The 12,575-nt window shown below is 44.7% G+C and overlaps 1 protein-coding gene across 1 annotated transcript in view; it reads right to left on the reverse strand.

Annotated features, from left to right (window-relative positions):
- STK17A (serine/threonine kinase 17a) overlaps window positions 1–12,575 on the reverse strand; it is a 32,551-nt gene extending 19,976 nt beyond the window's left edge. Inside the window, exons 1-2 of the mRNA XM_069859741.1 lie at window positions 12,357–12,575; window positions 1,721–1,933 (exon numbers count right to left, since the gene is read on the reverse strand). Coding sequence (XP_069715842.1) covers window positions 1,721–1,933; window positions 12,357–12,523 — 380 coding nt within the window. The 5' untranslated portion in view covers window positions 12,524–12,575. The remainder of the gene's footprint in view (window positions 1–1,720; window positions 1,934–12,356) is intronic.

Raw genomic sequence — 12,575 nt, forward strand, 5'->3', positions numbered from 1 at the left:
GCAAAGCACTAGCTGTCCTCTTCACCCCTTACCACAGATTCAACATGAAGACAAACTATAAACCCTCAGCAGATAAGGTTTGTGGCCAGTAATTAAGCATTTGGTTTTCTCCTTCCCAAGATAAAGATCTGCCACACAGACCATCAAGCTTAGTAGAAACTGAAATGCCCATAAGAAGTTTGCAGTCTAGATGTGTTCTTTAATCCTTTGCACACAGAAGGTCAGAAATTTACTAACACTCATACCTGTTTTGTTGAAACATGCCTCTGGAACATGCTAACATTAAAGAAGCATCGAGACATATTTCCTGAAGTCAGGGAAAGACCATTTTTGTAATTTACAACCCTAACACACAGCTATTTATCTGAAACAAGGTATGACTGCTTGATGCATAGAAAAACAATAATTTTGCTAATTACTGAGCAACCTAGTGACTACTGAACCACCTGGTTAATACAGTTGCAAAACATTTAATACGAAGTAAGAGAATTGAGTTCTAATTTCATATTAAAATTATCACAAACCTCACTGCCCTCATTAAGCCTTGGATTCTACTGCTCCTGTTATATCCCTCTGGGATCTAGAAATGTAAACTGTATTCTAGTTAGATCTGTGCTGTTACTGCTGAAAGCATCTATTTGAGTCTGCAGTAACAGCAGTTAAAACTCCAGAAGCTCTGTCACACCTCTGCATTTTAAGAGATACTTGAATATTTCATAAACCATGAATTCCATAAGGGCATAATGAAGTTGAGAAAAAATATATTCTAGAAGGAAGTTTGCCTCAGCAGACACTGTCTCATTCAATTTCACTGAACTTTTAAGATACAGTTTCTTTTGACTTCTAACCAAGATCAGATTTGGACACAAGATTTCTCACCATTTCTTTTTGTTATCAAGCAAGAAAAGAGCTCTGCAAACTAGATTTATCTTAGCAGACAGGTTAAGTCACTTCTGAATTATCAAACCTCACTGTTCCTCTCCCAGTTATTTAAAATCCATACAGCTTGAGCAGGGTCTTAACAGAGTTCAATAGCAACAAGCATCTGGCTGACTTGGAACCCAGATGTCAAATATCTAAGCCATGGCATATTAGATGAACAGTCATAACAGCTGCAGAAACGCCCATCTGGCAATCTCAAGGGATGAAAACACACAGACAAAGGTGGAGTCACAAGTTAAACGTCATTTGAAAGAAACTATTATGGTCTGAGTCCTCCTGCCCCTTTTTCCCCCAGAAGACAATAATTTAAAGAGCTTGTCACAGTAGATCAAAGGGGGTTTTGATAGTTTCTTTTTAAAACTGACATTGCTTCTTCATAACTGGTAAAAAAACCCCCAGACTTCACCTTGCCTTGGTCACTGTCAATGAAAAACTTCAGGTTTTGAACAGATACTCATTGCTTCCTTCCTCTTCCTCTTTTACAAGTAGGGAGTATACACAGTTCATATTTCACTAAAGATTTTTTTTTAGCTATGTAAATTATAGTTCAGCTTTGAAAGACACTTCACAATGGTAAAAAATATAATCTGCAGTAGTTACAAGACTGTACATAATTCCTGTAGTACTGATTTTTATTACCAATTATTTTTGAATTCAAGCAAATGTATCAGGCAAGCAATAAAACTCACATTTTTCATTTTGACACATGGTATTTTTACATTATTAGTTTTAAGCACATACTGCAAGAGGTTATTTGGGAGTTATTATGAGTACTTACTATTCCAGAACTAAAATCATCTCTGTTGCAGTTTCATAAACTTCATGCAAGTTAATAACCCAAAGGTTGCATTGTGCCAGCTCAAGGACTGCAATTTCATGGATTATTTCCATCCGACAGTCTTGGCCCTTTCTTCTTTTTCTCATGAATTTTGCTGCAAACTCTTTTTCAGTGTCTTTCTGGATACACTTCTTCACCACTGCAAATTTTCCTCTGAAATGAAACAAATATTTTAAGTTAAAATTAAGTCCCTCTGTGACAAGATTAGTATGGCCCTAAAAATTAACATGATAGGATATTGGAACTAAGTCTCTGTTAATGAATACATTTAAAATATGTTCTAAATTTAGAAAGATGCCTTCCTGAATGATAATCCCTACCCTTAAGTTAGGAACATCACAAGCCAGAATGTAATTTAACCTCCATTAAAAATGAGGACTTAAACTTATCAATTCAAGGAAAATAATTTCAAAAAATACAGAATAAACAAGCTGTGCTTGTTTGAAATATTAAGGTCTCCTCAAACCTTTCATTAAAAAAGCTTGCAGAAACTGAAGTGTACAAACAGGCAATTTATGCTTTCTGTGACTACGTCACAATAACCTAAGTACTTGCCCGGTCACTGTGTTCTGAAGTATCCCACCACGTTCAAGGCAAGAACTCTTATGGAAGAAATGCTTAAAATCCTGCTCCATTTACCATGCAACATTCAGACTCTACTCTGCATTTTCAAAGATGCCACTTCGTATTTTCACCATGATATGTCTTAAATGATAACAGGAAGGGGGTTTTGACTGTTTAATACTTCTCAAATCCCTTATTCTCAGGCTTAAAGTGTAAATAAGGCACATACATAGATAATTTTTAAAGAAATAAGCAGCTTGACCAACATAAAGATTTTTAACAAAGTTTTTGCAATGCTGGTTATGCACATACAAACACAAACAGAGCAAAGCATAGTGTGTAACTGACTTTAATGAGCGTCATTTCTGACAAAACACACAATCCCAGTTACACCAAGCCAGCAGGCCAGCTAAAACCACGCTGCAGCACTTACATCAGACAACTTCCCTCCCAGCATTTTGGACTGAAACGTCTGCTCTAAATTTCCTTGCAGTAGAGTCTCATGCCACCTGCTCCACTCCGTTCCATTTGTATAACATGGATTTTTAGACAGAAGAGGTCTATTAATCAGTATCTGTCATCCAATCATAGAATCATAAAATAGTTTGGGTTGGAAGGGACCTTAAAGATGGGCAGGGACACATCCCACTAGATCAGCCTGCCCAAGGCCCCATCCATCTTGGCCTTGAACACCTCCAGGGATGGGGCAGCCACAGCTTCCCTGAGCAACCTGTACCAGTGCCTCACCACTCTCATGGTGAAGAAATTCCTCCTTATGTCTAGTCTAAATCTGCCCCTCTCCAGTTTATACCCATTGCCCCAGTCCTATTGCTGCAAGCCTCTGTAAAAAGTCCCTCCCCAGCCTTCCTGTTGCCCCCTTTAGATACTGGAGGGTCACTATAAGACCTCCTCAGAGCCTTCTCTTCTCCAGGCTGAACAACCTCAATTCACTCACCCAATGCAGTGATGAATTCTCATACTTCAAAGTATATAATTTTTTTTTTCAGTTCAGGTATGGTGTTCATCAAAACTAGCTCATTTATTTATATGGAAAAATTTTCTTATAAAGCTGCAAGAACAACTTTGAGATCTTTACTTTGATTCTTAACTTACTGCAGGGTTGCTGGAATTAACTAATGCATCTCATGTTGAAATCTCTACTCTCACAACTCCTAACCTATGGGCAGGCTTACACTTCCGTGAAATATAAGTGCTAAACCAAGTTGTGATTAGTTTGCTTTTAAAAGGCATTTGTTGCAAAATTACCCAGTCTAAATGAGTTGGGTCAAATACTCACCCACAAAGTGGGTACTTGCTAGGCAATCTCACTAAAATAATCTGACTTCTAACCGCTGATACAGCCACAGTTATTCCTCTAGGAATAATATTTTGCATAAGCACACATCACCTACAGCACAACAGGTATTAAGACTAGATGAGAGCATGGCCCAGATGGCTGTGAAAGCAGACAAACACTTCAAACATCCCTTCAATGAGTTTAATCCAATTTTTTTGAAGAAAGTTCTTAATTAACAATAAATACATTAAGACAAATTTTGCTTTGCAAATACACGAAAATAATATTATAGGACTTTGTAGCACTAGGAAGCTGTGGTCAAACGGTCATTCTAAAAAGGGTTAATTGCCAGAGAGTTACCACAGAACACCACAGGAGGAAGAGACACCTGAAGCCTCCAATAAAGCCTAACAACCTGCTAGGTGCCTGGTACGCATCTATCAAAAAACACCCTGGAAGAAACAATGAGTGTTTACAGTACAGACTGCTCATCAGGAAACATAGGAATATGCTAACAATGTTCCTGATCCCAAGAATATTTCAAAGACAGCGTTTCCTTTAGGTAGATTTCTAGAAAGTTTGTGGCCTTAGCACTGCAGCGACATCCCTCCAGTAGACCCATCCTAACGCAGACTGAGAGCAGCCTTCCTTATATACCCTATGAAAAGGATTTTCAGTTATCCCAAATGCTGTCATGCATCTGTATGATTTTTGTACAATATAAATCATTTGTCAGAAGTGCTAAAATACTTGCAGAAGTTTTCAGCACCAAAACAAAAAACAGCAGGGGAGAACCCCCTAGCAATTATGCTAATAAGAAAAAAACCAACAGATTAAAAACAAATTGAGAGACTAACAGATAAGCCCTTCAACAGCAAGTTATTTTAATACCTGGTAGATACTAAGCCTTTATACTCCAACCCTAGGGTTCAGCCTTCTCTGTTTTTGCTAACAGTCTTTGAATGCTCAGCTTCCTTCCGGAGGCACAGTCAAAAGCTTTTAATTCTAGCACCACTGAAGGACCTAGAGAAAACAGTTTAGAAAAGTTGAAATCTCCATAATACAGCTTTCAAGAAGCTGGGTGTTGTTTTGCATTACATACAAAATCTATCTGGAAGCAAGTTAATTAGCCTAATGAGTACCAGTGTTGCCAATTCATGGCAGATTAGTCACTATGGAAATAAAACAGCATTCACCGGACAGCAAGAAACAGCAAGAGCCACCGCTGTGTGTGGCCACACATGTCCTGTTCAGCTGAGCTGGCCGGATGCCTGATCGGTGACGTAATTAAAAGGACAGGTTACACGGGAGTTTAGCTGGCTGATGAGTACTAATTCTTAGTTGTTTAAGACCAACAATCCTGCCCGGATTCTTTACAGTTATACCTGTAATTACAGCCATTCTAACTACAGTTCATAGAACTCATCTTTTCTGAACATAATCCCAGAAAAGACCGAACTCAACAAACCCCGTGTTTATGGCTAATAGAACTAATGGCCATGCAGCAATCTAGGCTCATGCCTGAGACAATTTTGGAGCCAAGATCCAAAGACAACATCTACTGTATGGTCAAGACAAAAAATAGATTTGTAAAGAGTATATTTCTGATAGATAGAAAACTGCAGATAAGACAGATATAAACACAAACTTTTCCATGAAGTACACATTGCATACACCTCGTCTTCACTTTTCTTAAAATCCTGCTCAGAACTCAAAAAAAAACATCCATTACAGAGTGAAAATAGTATCAGATCAGAGCTTTGCATGTTTAGCTGTATTGCGAAGAGCCAGCAGTGAGAACATTGCAATGAAGGAAGAACAATTTTGCAAGCAAATCCTTAAAGTATATTTCCAAAGTTAAAAACTGACTACCAATAATCCTTCAAAGCATTTTTGTTTGTGTTCAGAGACATGAATAGGAAGCTAGAAGTAGTTCTCGGTCCTTACAAGAGACTCTTTCAAGAATTATGATTTAAGATAAATCATATCTGATTACAAAGAAGCTCAACGTCATCTTTTCAGACTGTAAACAGAATTAGCATTGTTTCAGCTGGCATACATTATGGCTTAAAGCAAAAGCCTCAAATCACAAACCAAATGTCAAATCAGATAAGCAGGAACATCGATGTCACACCAGTTAAATCTGGTTGTCATAGTCTCAGAAGAACAAAGAACTAACCTTTCTTTAATAAGTTTTTTTAAAGTAACTTATAAATCCCTGTCACTGTAGCAAATGAAGGAACAACAGCAATTCCTGTGAAGGTATTTACTTTTTATAAAGTTCAGAAAACTTTTGAGATCTACATATGCAAATTATTGAGTAACTTGCATCAAACAGTTTTTTCTAAAGTGTGGGCTCTTTCCCTACAATTTTTGATTTCCAAGCAGCAAGGTGTGGGGATTCCATTTCTGATGTTCATGAATAGCTTACTCGCATGAATTCATTCTGAAATGGTCGAGCCACAGAATGACCCAAGCTGGAAAAGATCCACAAGGATCATCAAGTCCAACTCCTGTCCCTGCACAGGACAAACCCAAAATTCATGCCACGTGTCCCATGTGCATTGTCCAAACGTTTCTTGAATATTGCCAGGCTTGGCACCACAGCTGCTTCCCTGGAGAGCCTGTTCCAGTGCTCCACTGCCCTCTGGGTGAAGAGCCTTTTCCTAATATCCAGCCTAAATCTGTCCTGGCACATCTTCCTGCCATTTCCTCACGTCCTATCATTGATCACCAGAGAAGAGATCAGCACCTGCTCCTCCTCCTTCCCTCGTGAAGAAGCAGTAAACTGTGATGAGGTCCTCGCTCAGTCTCCTATTCTCCAGGCTGAACAGACCAAGTGACTCCAGCTGCTCCTCATATGACTTCCCCTCTAGATCCTTCACCAACTTTGTGAACCTCCTCTGGATGCTCTCCAGTAGCTTGACATCCTTATTTCAGTACTGCAGCGCCCAAAACAGCAGTGCAGAGTGGGACAATTGCCTCCCTCAGCTGGCTAGTAATGCCGTGCTTGCTGCACCCCCGGACATGGTTGGCCCTCTTGGCTGCCAGGGCGCACTGTTGCCTTATGTCCAACTCGCCATCAACCGGAATACCTGGATCCCTTTCCGCAGGGAGGCTCTCCAGCTTTTCGCTCCCCAGTCTGTATGTGCATCCAGGGTTGCCGTGTCCCAGGTGCAAAACACAACACTTGTCCTTGTTAAACTTCATGTGGAGTCAACTACTTGCAACTCTCCATTTTCACTTAGTCCCACAATTGTTTCACCATAGCTGCGCTACTGCAGAGAGCAGCAGAGGACAGAAGCATGACAGCACACACATTCTTACTAATGCACAAAATAGTGGCACATGACATTTGCACTAAGATGCACGTTACTGAAAGCAACCTGAGAAATAAACAAGTTCATGCTAGAGTTTGAGGAAAAAAACCCAAAAATTCAAGATGTGGGTTATCTGCACATGAAACTATAGCCAGGACACTAGTTAGAAACAAAGACTATTTCCTTGTTCTATTCAGCCTCTTCTGAAGACCAAAATACTTTTATTCTTAGCTCTGGGTGAGGAATGAGCTTGTCTGCTTAAAAAAAACCCAGGAATGAGGAGAATCAACTGAATTGTTCTTGACATACATTTACATGTATGTACTGCATACGTTTCACTAGTAGAAGATTGCTTATTTTAGAGCAGTCATTCAAGGTGACTGTTATCTTCCAGGGAGAAAAAAGCAAGACCAGTCAATTTATGCCTTCCTCCAACCCAGCTCTACCATCAAGACTATTATTTTCTATACAGAAATTACAATTTCCAATACATATATAGCTTGGTTTACATAAAATAATCCTTGCAATACTGAGCTGAAGAATTGACTAACAGTCTAGTAATATTTTGCGTGCTATTAGTTTGGAGTTCTTTGTTGAGGAAGAAGTGCAAAGCAACTAAATACAATGACACGAGACTAAAACAAAAACTCTAGGCAATGCAAAATATATTCTTTCCCACATCACAATACAATTATGGCTTAAGCACAGATGGTAAGAGGAAGAAGAGTTAAGCAGTTGGTCTTCTCCTACTTCAAACTCACCTAAGTCAAGCTAGCACAGACTGAAAACAAGTAGGTCTGAGAGAGTTGATTTTAAGTAGCACCCTTAAAACATTCATCAAAGGTAAGTTTAATTTTAAATATCATGCAGATGAAGATTTGTATGAGAATGTTTTGATTTTGAGACAGTAAAACTAATAAGGCTGTGAAGACTACCCCAGAATTTTATTCATTAAAACATTTGACACACACACACACAATTTTCAATGTCATCTTAAGCAACTTAAAATATTATTTCCTTTCCAGGGTAGCCATTGTAAGCAAGTTTGAGGTACTTTTCCTGAATTAACTTGGTTTTCCTAGCAGCTGTATTTCCATATACCTGCAAATGCCTTTACAGGTACTGAATAAGGCAACAGCCTTTTGTGGCACATAAGCTTCGCATTCTCAAAGCAGTGTTTTCCCTGTGAGCAGAACTAATGAAGTCTAATTTCCTACAGCTTTGTGCCCAAGTCCCTCTAGTGACTAGGGTGCAGGTTCCTCCCAGGCTCATCTACAATTTCCAGCAATACTTCTCCAAGACTTCTGCCTCTCACGTGCCACCAGGGGCCAGCGGCCCCAGTATCTACCTCCCCTGCACTGGTAGAACTACACTGCCTCAACATTTTCCCACATTCCCTCCCCTTCCCACCTCCCCAACACAGAGGTGACAAAGGAACAGAAGACAGAGGCCCCAAGTGCCATAACAAGTTCAACATACACATTGACTGGATCAGAGGCTAAGGAGCACACAAACCTGGTGAGTTCACGCAGTGGCCTTACTCTCAACAACAGTGCTAAATCTGCTTTCTTTTCCCTCCCCGCTGTCAGTTATAAACTCAAATTTATAGGAATGCTGTTATTCTCAAAACTTCTACCTAAAGTTCAGCTTTTAAACTATTTCACTAATTCTGGGAAATGGGATGGATGAATCCAGAGTGTATAAACATTTTTCATTAGCAAATTCAGTTACCGAATTAGAATAGACTATGTTGTGTGTGTAAGGACTGCTTTTCCTCTGAGGCTAGAGCCTGTGATATCTGAGTGCTAATTTATTCAAGTCCTTTGTAAAGATAAACTCCTCCCATAAGGAGAGACATACAGGCTTCACCAACAGTTTCTGCTAAGCATGCATTATCAATAAAGTGACAGTTACAAAGTGGCAGGCTTTCCATTTACCACCTATGCTTTGTCACAGTGAGATAGCAAAAGCTTGTTTTTAATCGAAGTACTTGAGCTGGTGTCCACTTTTTATTATCCCAATGTAGTAAAAAAGAAAGCAATCAAAATTGTTGAATAAAAACCCAAGCACATATATTCCAAGACAGAAGACAGTGAAAACAGAAGACAGTGAAAACGTTTGTGAAGTTGAGAAGAGATCAAGGTAGTCTGAACCAAAATACGTGCAGCTGTTGCACAAAAACAAGACCAGCACTTAAAACAGCCACTTAACTAACTTTAACATAACTGCAGGTGCTAAATCACAACCTTCATGCAAATGTCATCCTTAAATGTTGTTCTAGTAAAAAATGACTCCACACTCAGCCTTGCTGAGATCCACTTGTTTGAGCTGCAGTCTAAGATTTGCTGTTCTACTTATTTCTTGTTCCTAGTGTAAAGCCAGTCATTCCAGTTGTATCTCTGTGTGCCAGGAGGAAGCTTCATCTTGTCCAGTTTCAGATTGGGTGAATATCACCCAGCAATAAGAGAAGCTCTCACACCATGGCAGAACTGCAAAATGTTTTCTAAAAAGTTATTTGATCTTCAAATAAATAAAAACCCAAGCAGCAATGATATGAGAACATCCTGTGCTGCACTATTCTTATGACTCCTTGACTGCTGCTTAGAATTCAGGCTGGTTTTTAGCCTGCATTTAGACAGCTTTGGTTTCCAAGCCCTGGACATTGGGGTCACATCATGCTAAAAAAAAGCTTTCTTACTTCATGGGATGTTTCTCCCACCTGCTTCCCATGTGGACGCTTTAGACCACTATGTTTAAAGAGGAATTATTCCATTAGTATCTCAGAGGTACTAAATGAGCATTAAACTGACACCTAGGCAAGCTAAAAAAATTATCAGAGGTACTTAGACCAGCTACACCTACTTTGAAACTCCTCCTTATCTCCAAAGGGGCTGTATTTGCTACTCTATAAACTGAGCTATGTAGCTAACTTAACTTGCACACATACGTTAAGAGGTGTATCTTGCAGCATAGCCTGTGGTATTTTGTCTAATCTTTTCTATCTGAATACTGTTAAGATAAAGCACATGTGATTGTGAGTAAGAATGCTGTCATTCTTTTCATAAGTGACGATTTCAGGCAAAAACACTGGTTTAGCGGTGCTGAAATTCCATATATATAGTTCCTGAGATGCAAAACCCTTTTAATGAGACTTTCTGCCTCCAGCCTTGTTTGCTATCAGCCAGGTGTTGAAATCACACATTGATTAAACCTTATATATGGAGTTACTTTCAAAACCAAGTTTTTTAATTCTTCGGAAAGTTACACCATTAGATTATTCTTAAGCAGAAGTGACCAGAAACTACACTTCTCAATACTTGTTTTTCCCCTGTGTCACACCTTACAAAGCTGAAGAGGAAAAATCCAGGTGGGTTTCCACCTCCAGCAGGAGCCTAGAGCAATGTTCTACTCCGCACCAGCTCCTAGGGAAGAACACAGGATTGGTGCAGGCTTCCCAAGGCTGCAGAGAACTTGATTGCAAGCAGGAGGGACAGCCAGCCGCAGCCAGCAGCGGGGCACAGCTGCCTGCCACCACTGCCCAGACAGAGTGACGGGCACATCCTGGGAGCTGAGCCGCAGCGGGGTGAGGCTGTAAGGGTGCCAGAAGGGAGGCGCTGGCACAGACAGGGTGGTGATGCCCAGCACTCCCTTGCCTGCTCTTCTGTAGTCCTGCTCTTCTATAGTTCTGCTCAAATGGGGCAGCCCAAAGACTGAGGGATGGGAGGGCAACACACATCGGATGCTGGAGGGGAGCACCTAGGAGGGTACAGGGACACGCACACTGGGGCGGGACAGAGACACGCACACTGGGGCGGGACAGGGACACGCACACTGGGGCGGGACAGGGACACGCACACTGGGGCGGGACAGGGACACGCACACTGGGGGGGACAGGGACACGCACACTGGGGGGGGACAGGGACACGCACACTGGGGGGGGGACAGGGACACGCACACTGGGGGGGGACAGGGACACGCACACTGGGGGGGGACAGGGACACGCACACTGGGGGGGGGACAGGGACACGCACACTGGGGGGGGGACAGGGACACGCACACTGGGGGGGGGGACAGGGACACGCACACTGGGGGGGGGACAGGGACACGCACACTGGGGGGGGGACAGGGACACGCACACTGGGGGGGGACAGGGACACGCACACTGGGGGGGGGACAGGGACACGCACACTGGGGGGGGGGACAGGGACACGCACACTGGGGGGGGGACAGGGACACGCACACTGGGGGGGGGACAGGGACACGCACACTGGGGGGGGGACAGGGACACGCACACTGGGGGGGGACAGGGACACGCACACTGGGGGGGGACAGGGACACGCACACTGGGGGGGGGACAGGGACACGCACACTGGGGGGGGGACAGGGACACGCACACTGGGGGGGGACAGGGACACGCACACTGGGGGGGGACAGGGACACGCACACTGGGGGGGACAGGGACACGCACACTGGGGGGGGACAGGGACACGCACACTGGGGGGGGGGACAGGGACACGCACACTGGGGGGGGGACAGGGACACGCACACTGGGGGGGGACAGGGACACGCACACTGGGGGGGGGGACAGGGACACGCACACTGGGGGGGGGACAGGGACACGCACACTGGGGGGGGGACAGGGACACGCACACTGGGGGGGGACAGGGACACGCACACTGGGGGGGGGGACAGGGACACGCACACTGGGGGGGGGGACAGGGACACGCACACTGGGGGGGGGGACAGGGACACGCACACTGGGGGGGGGACAGGGACACGCACACTGGGGGGGGACAGGGACACGCACACTGGGGGGGGGACAGGGACACGCACACTGGGGGGGGGACAGGGACACGCACACTGGGGGGGGGACAGGGACACGCACACTGGGGGGGGGACAGGGACACGCACACTGGGGGGGGGGACAGGGACACAGACACGCCTGGTGCCTGCCCACCAGCTCCTCTGAGCAAAGAGAAGGCACCGATTTTCCTCCACGATCCGAGCCGGCGGGGTAGGGGGGAGAGGGACGCCCCATCCCCGCTACCCCCAAGGCAGAGCAGGGACACACATACAGACCCCCCATGCTGTGCCTCGGGAGGGGGGAGGACAGGGACACTCCATCCCCAATGTCCCCAAGGCAGAGAGGGGAGAGAGGGACACCCCATCCCTGCTGCTCTTCGAACAGAGAGGGGAGAACACTCCATCCATGCTGTTCTCTGGATGGGGGCAGTACAGGTACACCCCATCCTCGCTGTCCCCAAGGCAGAGAGGGGACAGGGACACCCCATCCCCGCTGTCCCCGAACGGAGGGGAGACGAGGACACCCCAGCCCCGCCGTCCCCGGGCACAACAGGGGGGCCCAGGGCGGCAGCTCGGTGCCCGCCCCGCTCACCTGCCGAGCTCCCTGCCGGGGCTGAGGCTGTAGCGCTGCTGGAAGGGCTCGGTGCGAATGGGCGTGCGGATCTCCGCCAGGAAGCCCCCTCGCCGCCGGCCGGGCTGGGGCTGCGGCGGCGGTCGGTGCCCGCCCGGCGGCGGCGGCGGCTTCTCCTCGGGGCTCATGTCTCGGCGCGGGGGTCGCTCCCCGAAGAACCGGGACGCTCGCTCCGCACCC

Source organism: Phaenicophaeus curvirostris, chromosome 6 (genome assembly GCF_032191515.1).
Source record: "Phaenicophaeus curvirostris isolate KB17595 chromosome 6, BPBGC_Pcur_1.0, whole genome shotgun sequence".
NCBI lineage: Eukaryota > Metazoa > Chordata > Aves > Cuculiformes > Cuculidae > Phaenicophaeus > Phaenicophaeus curvirostris.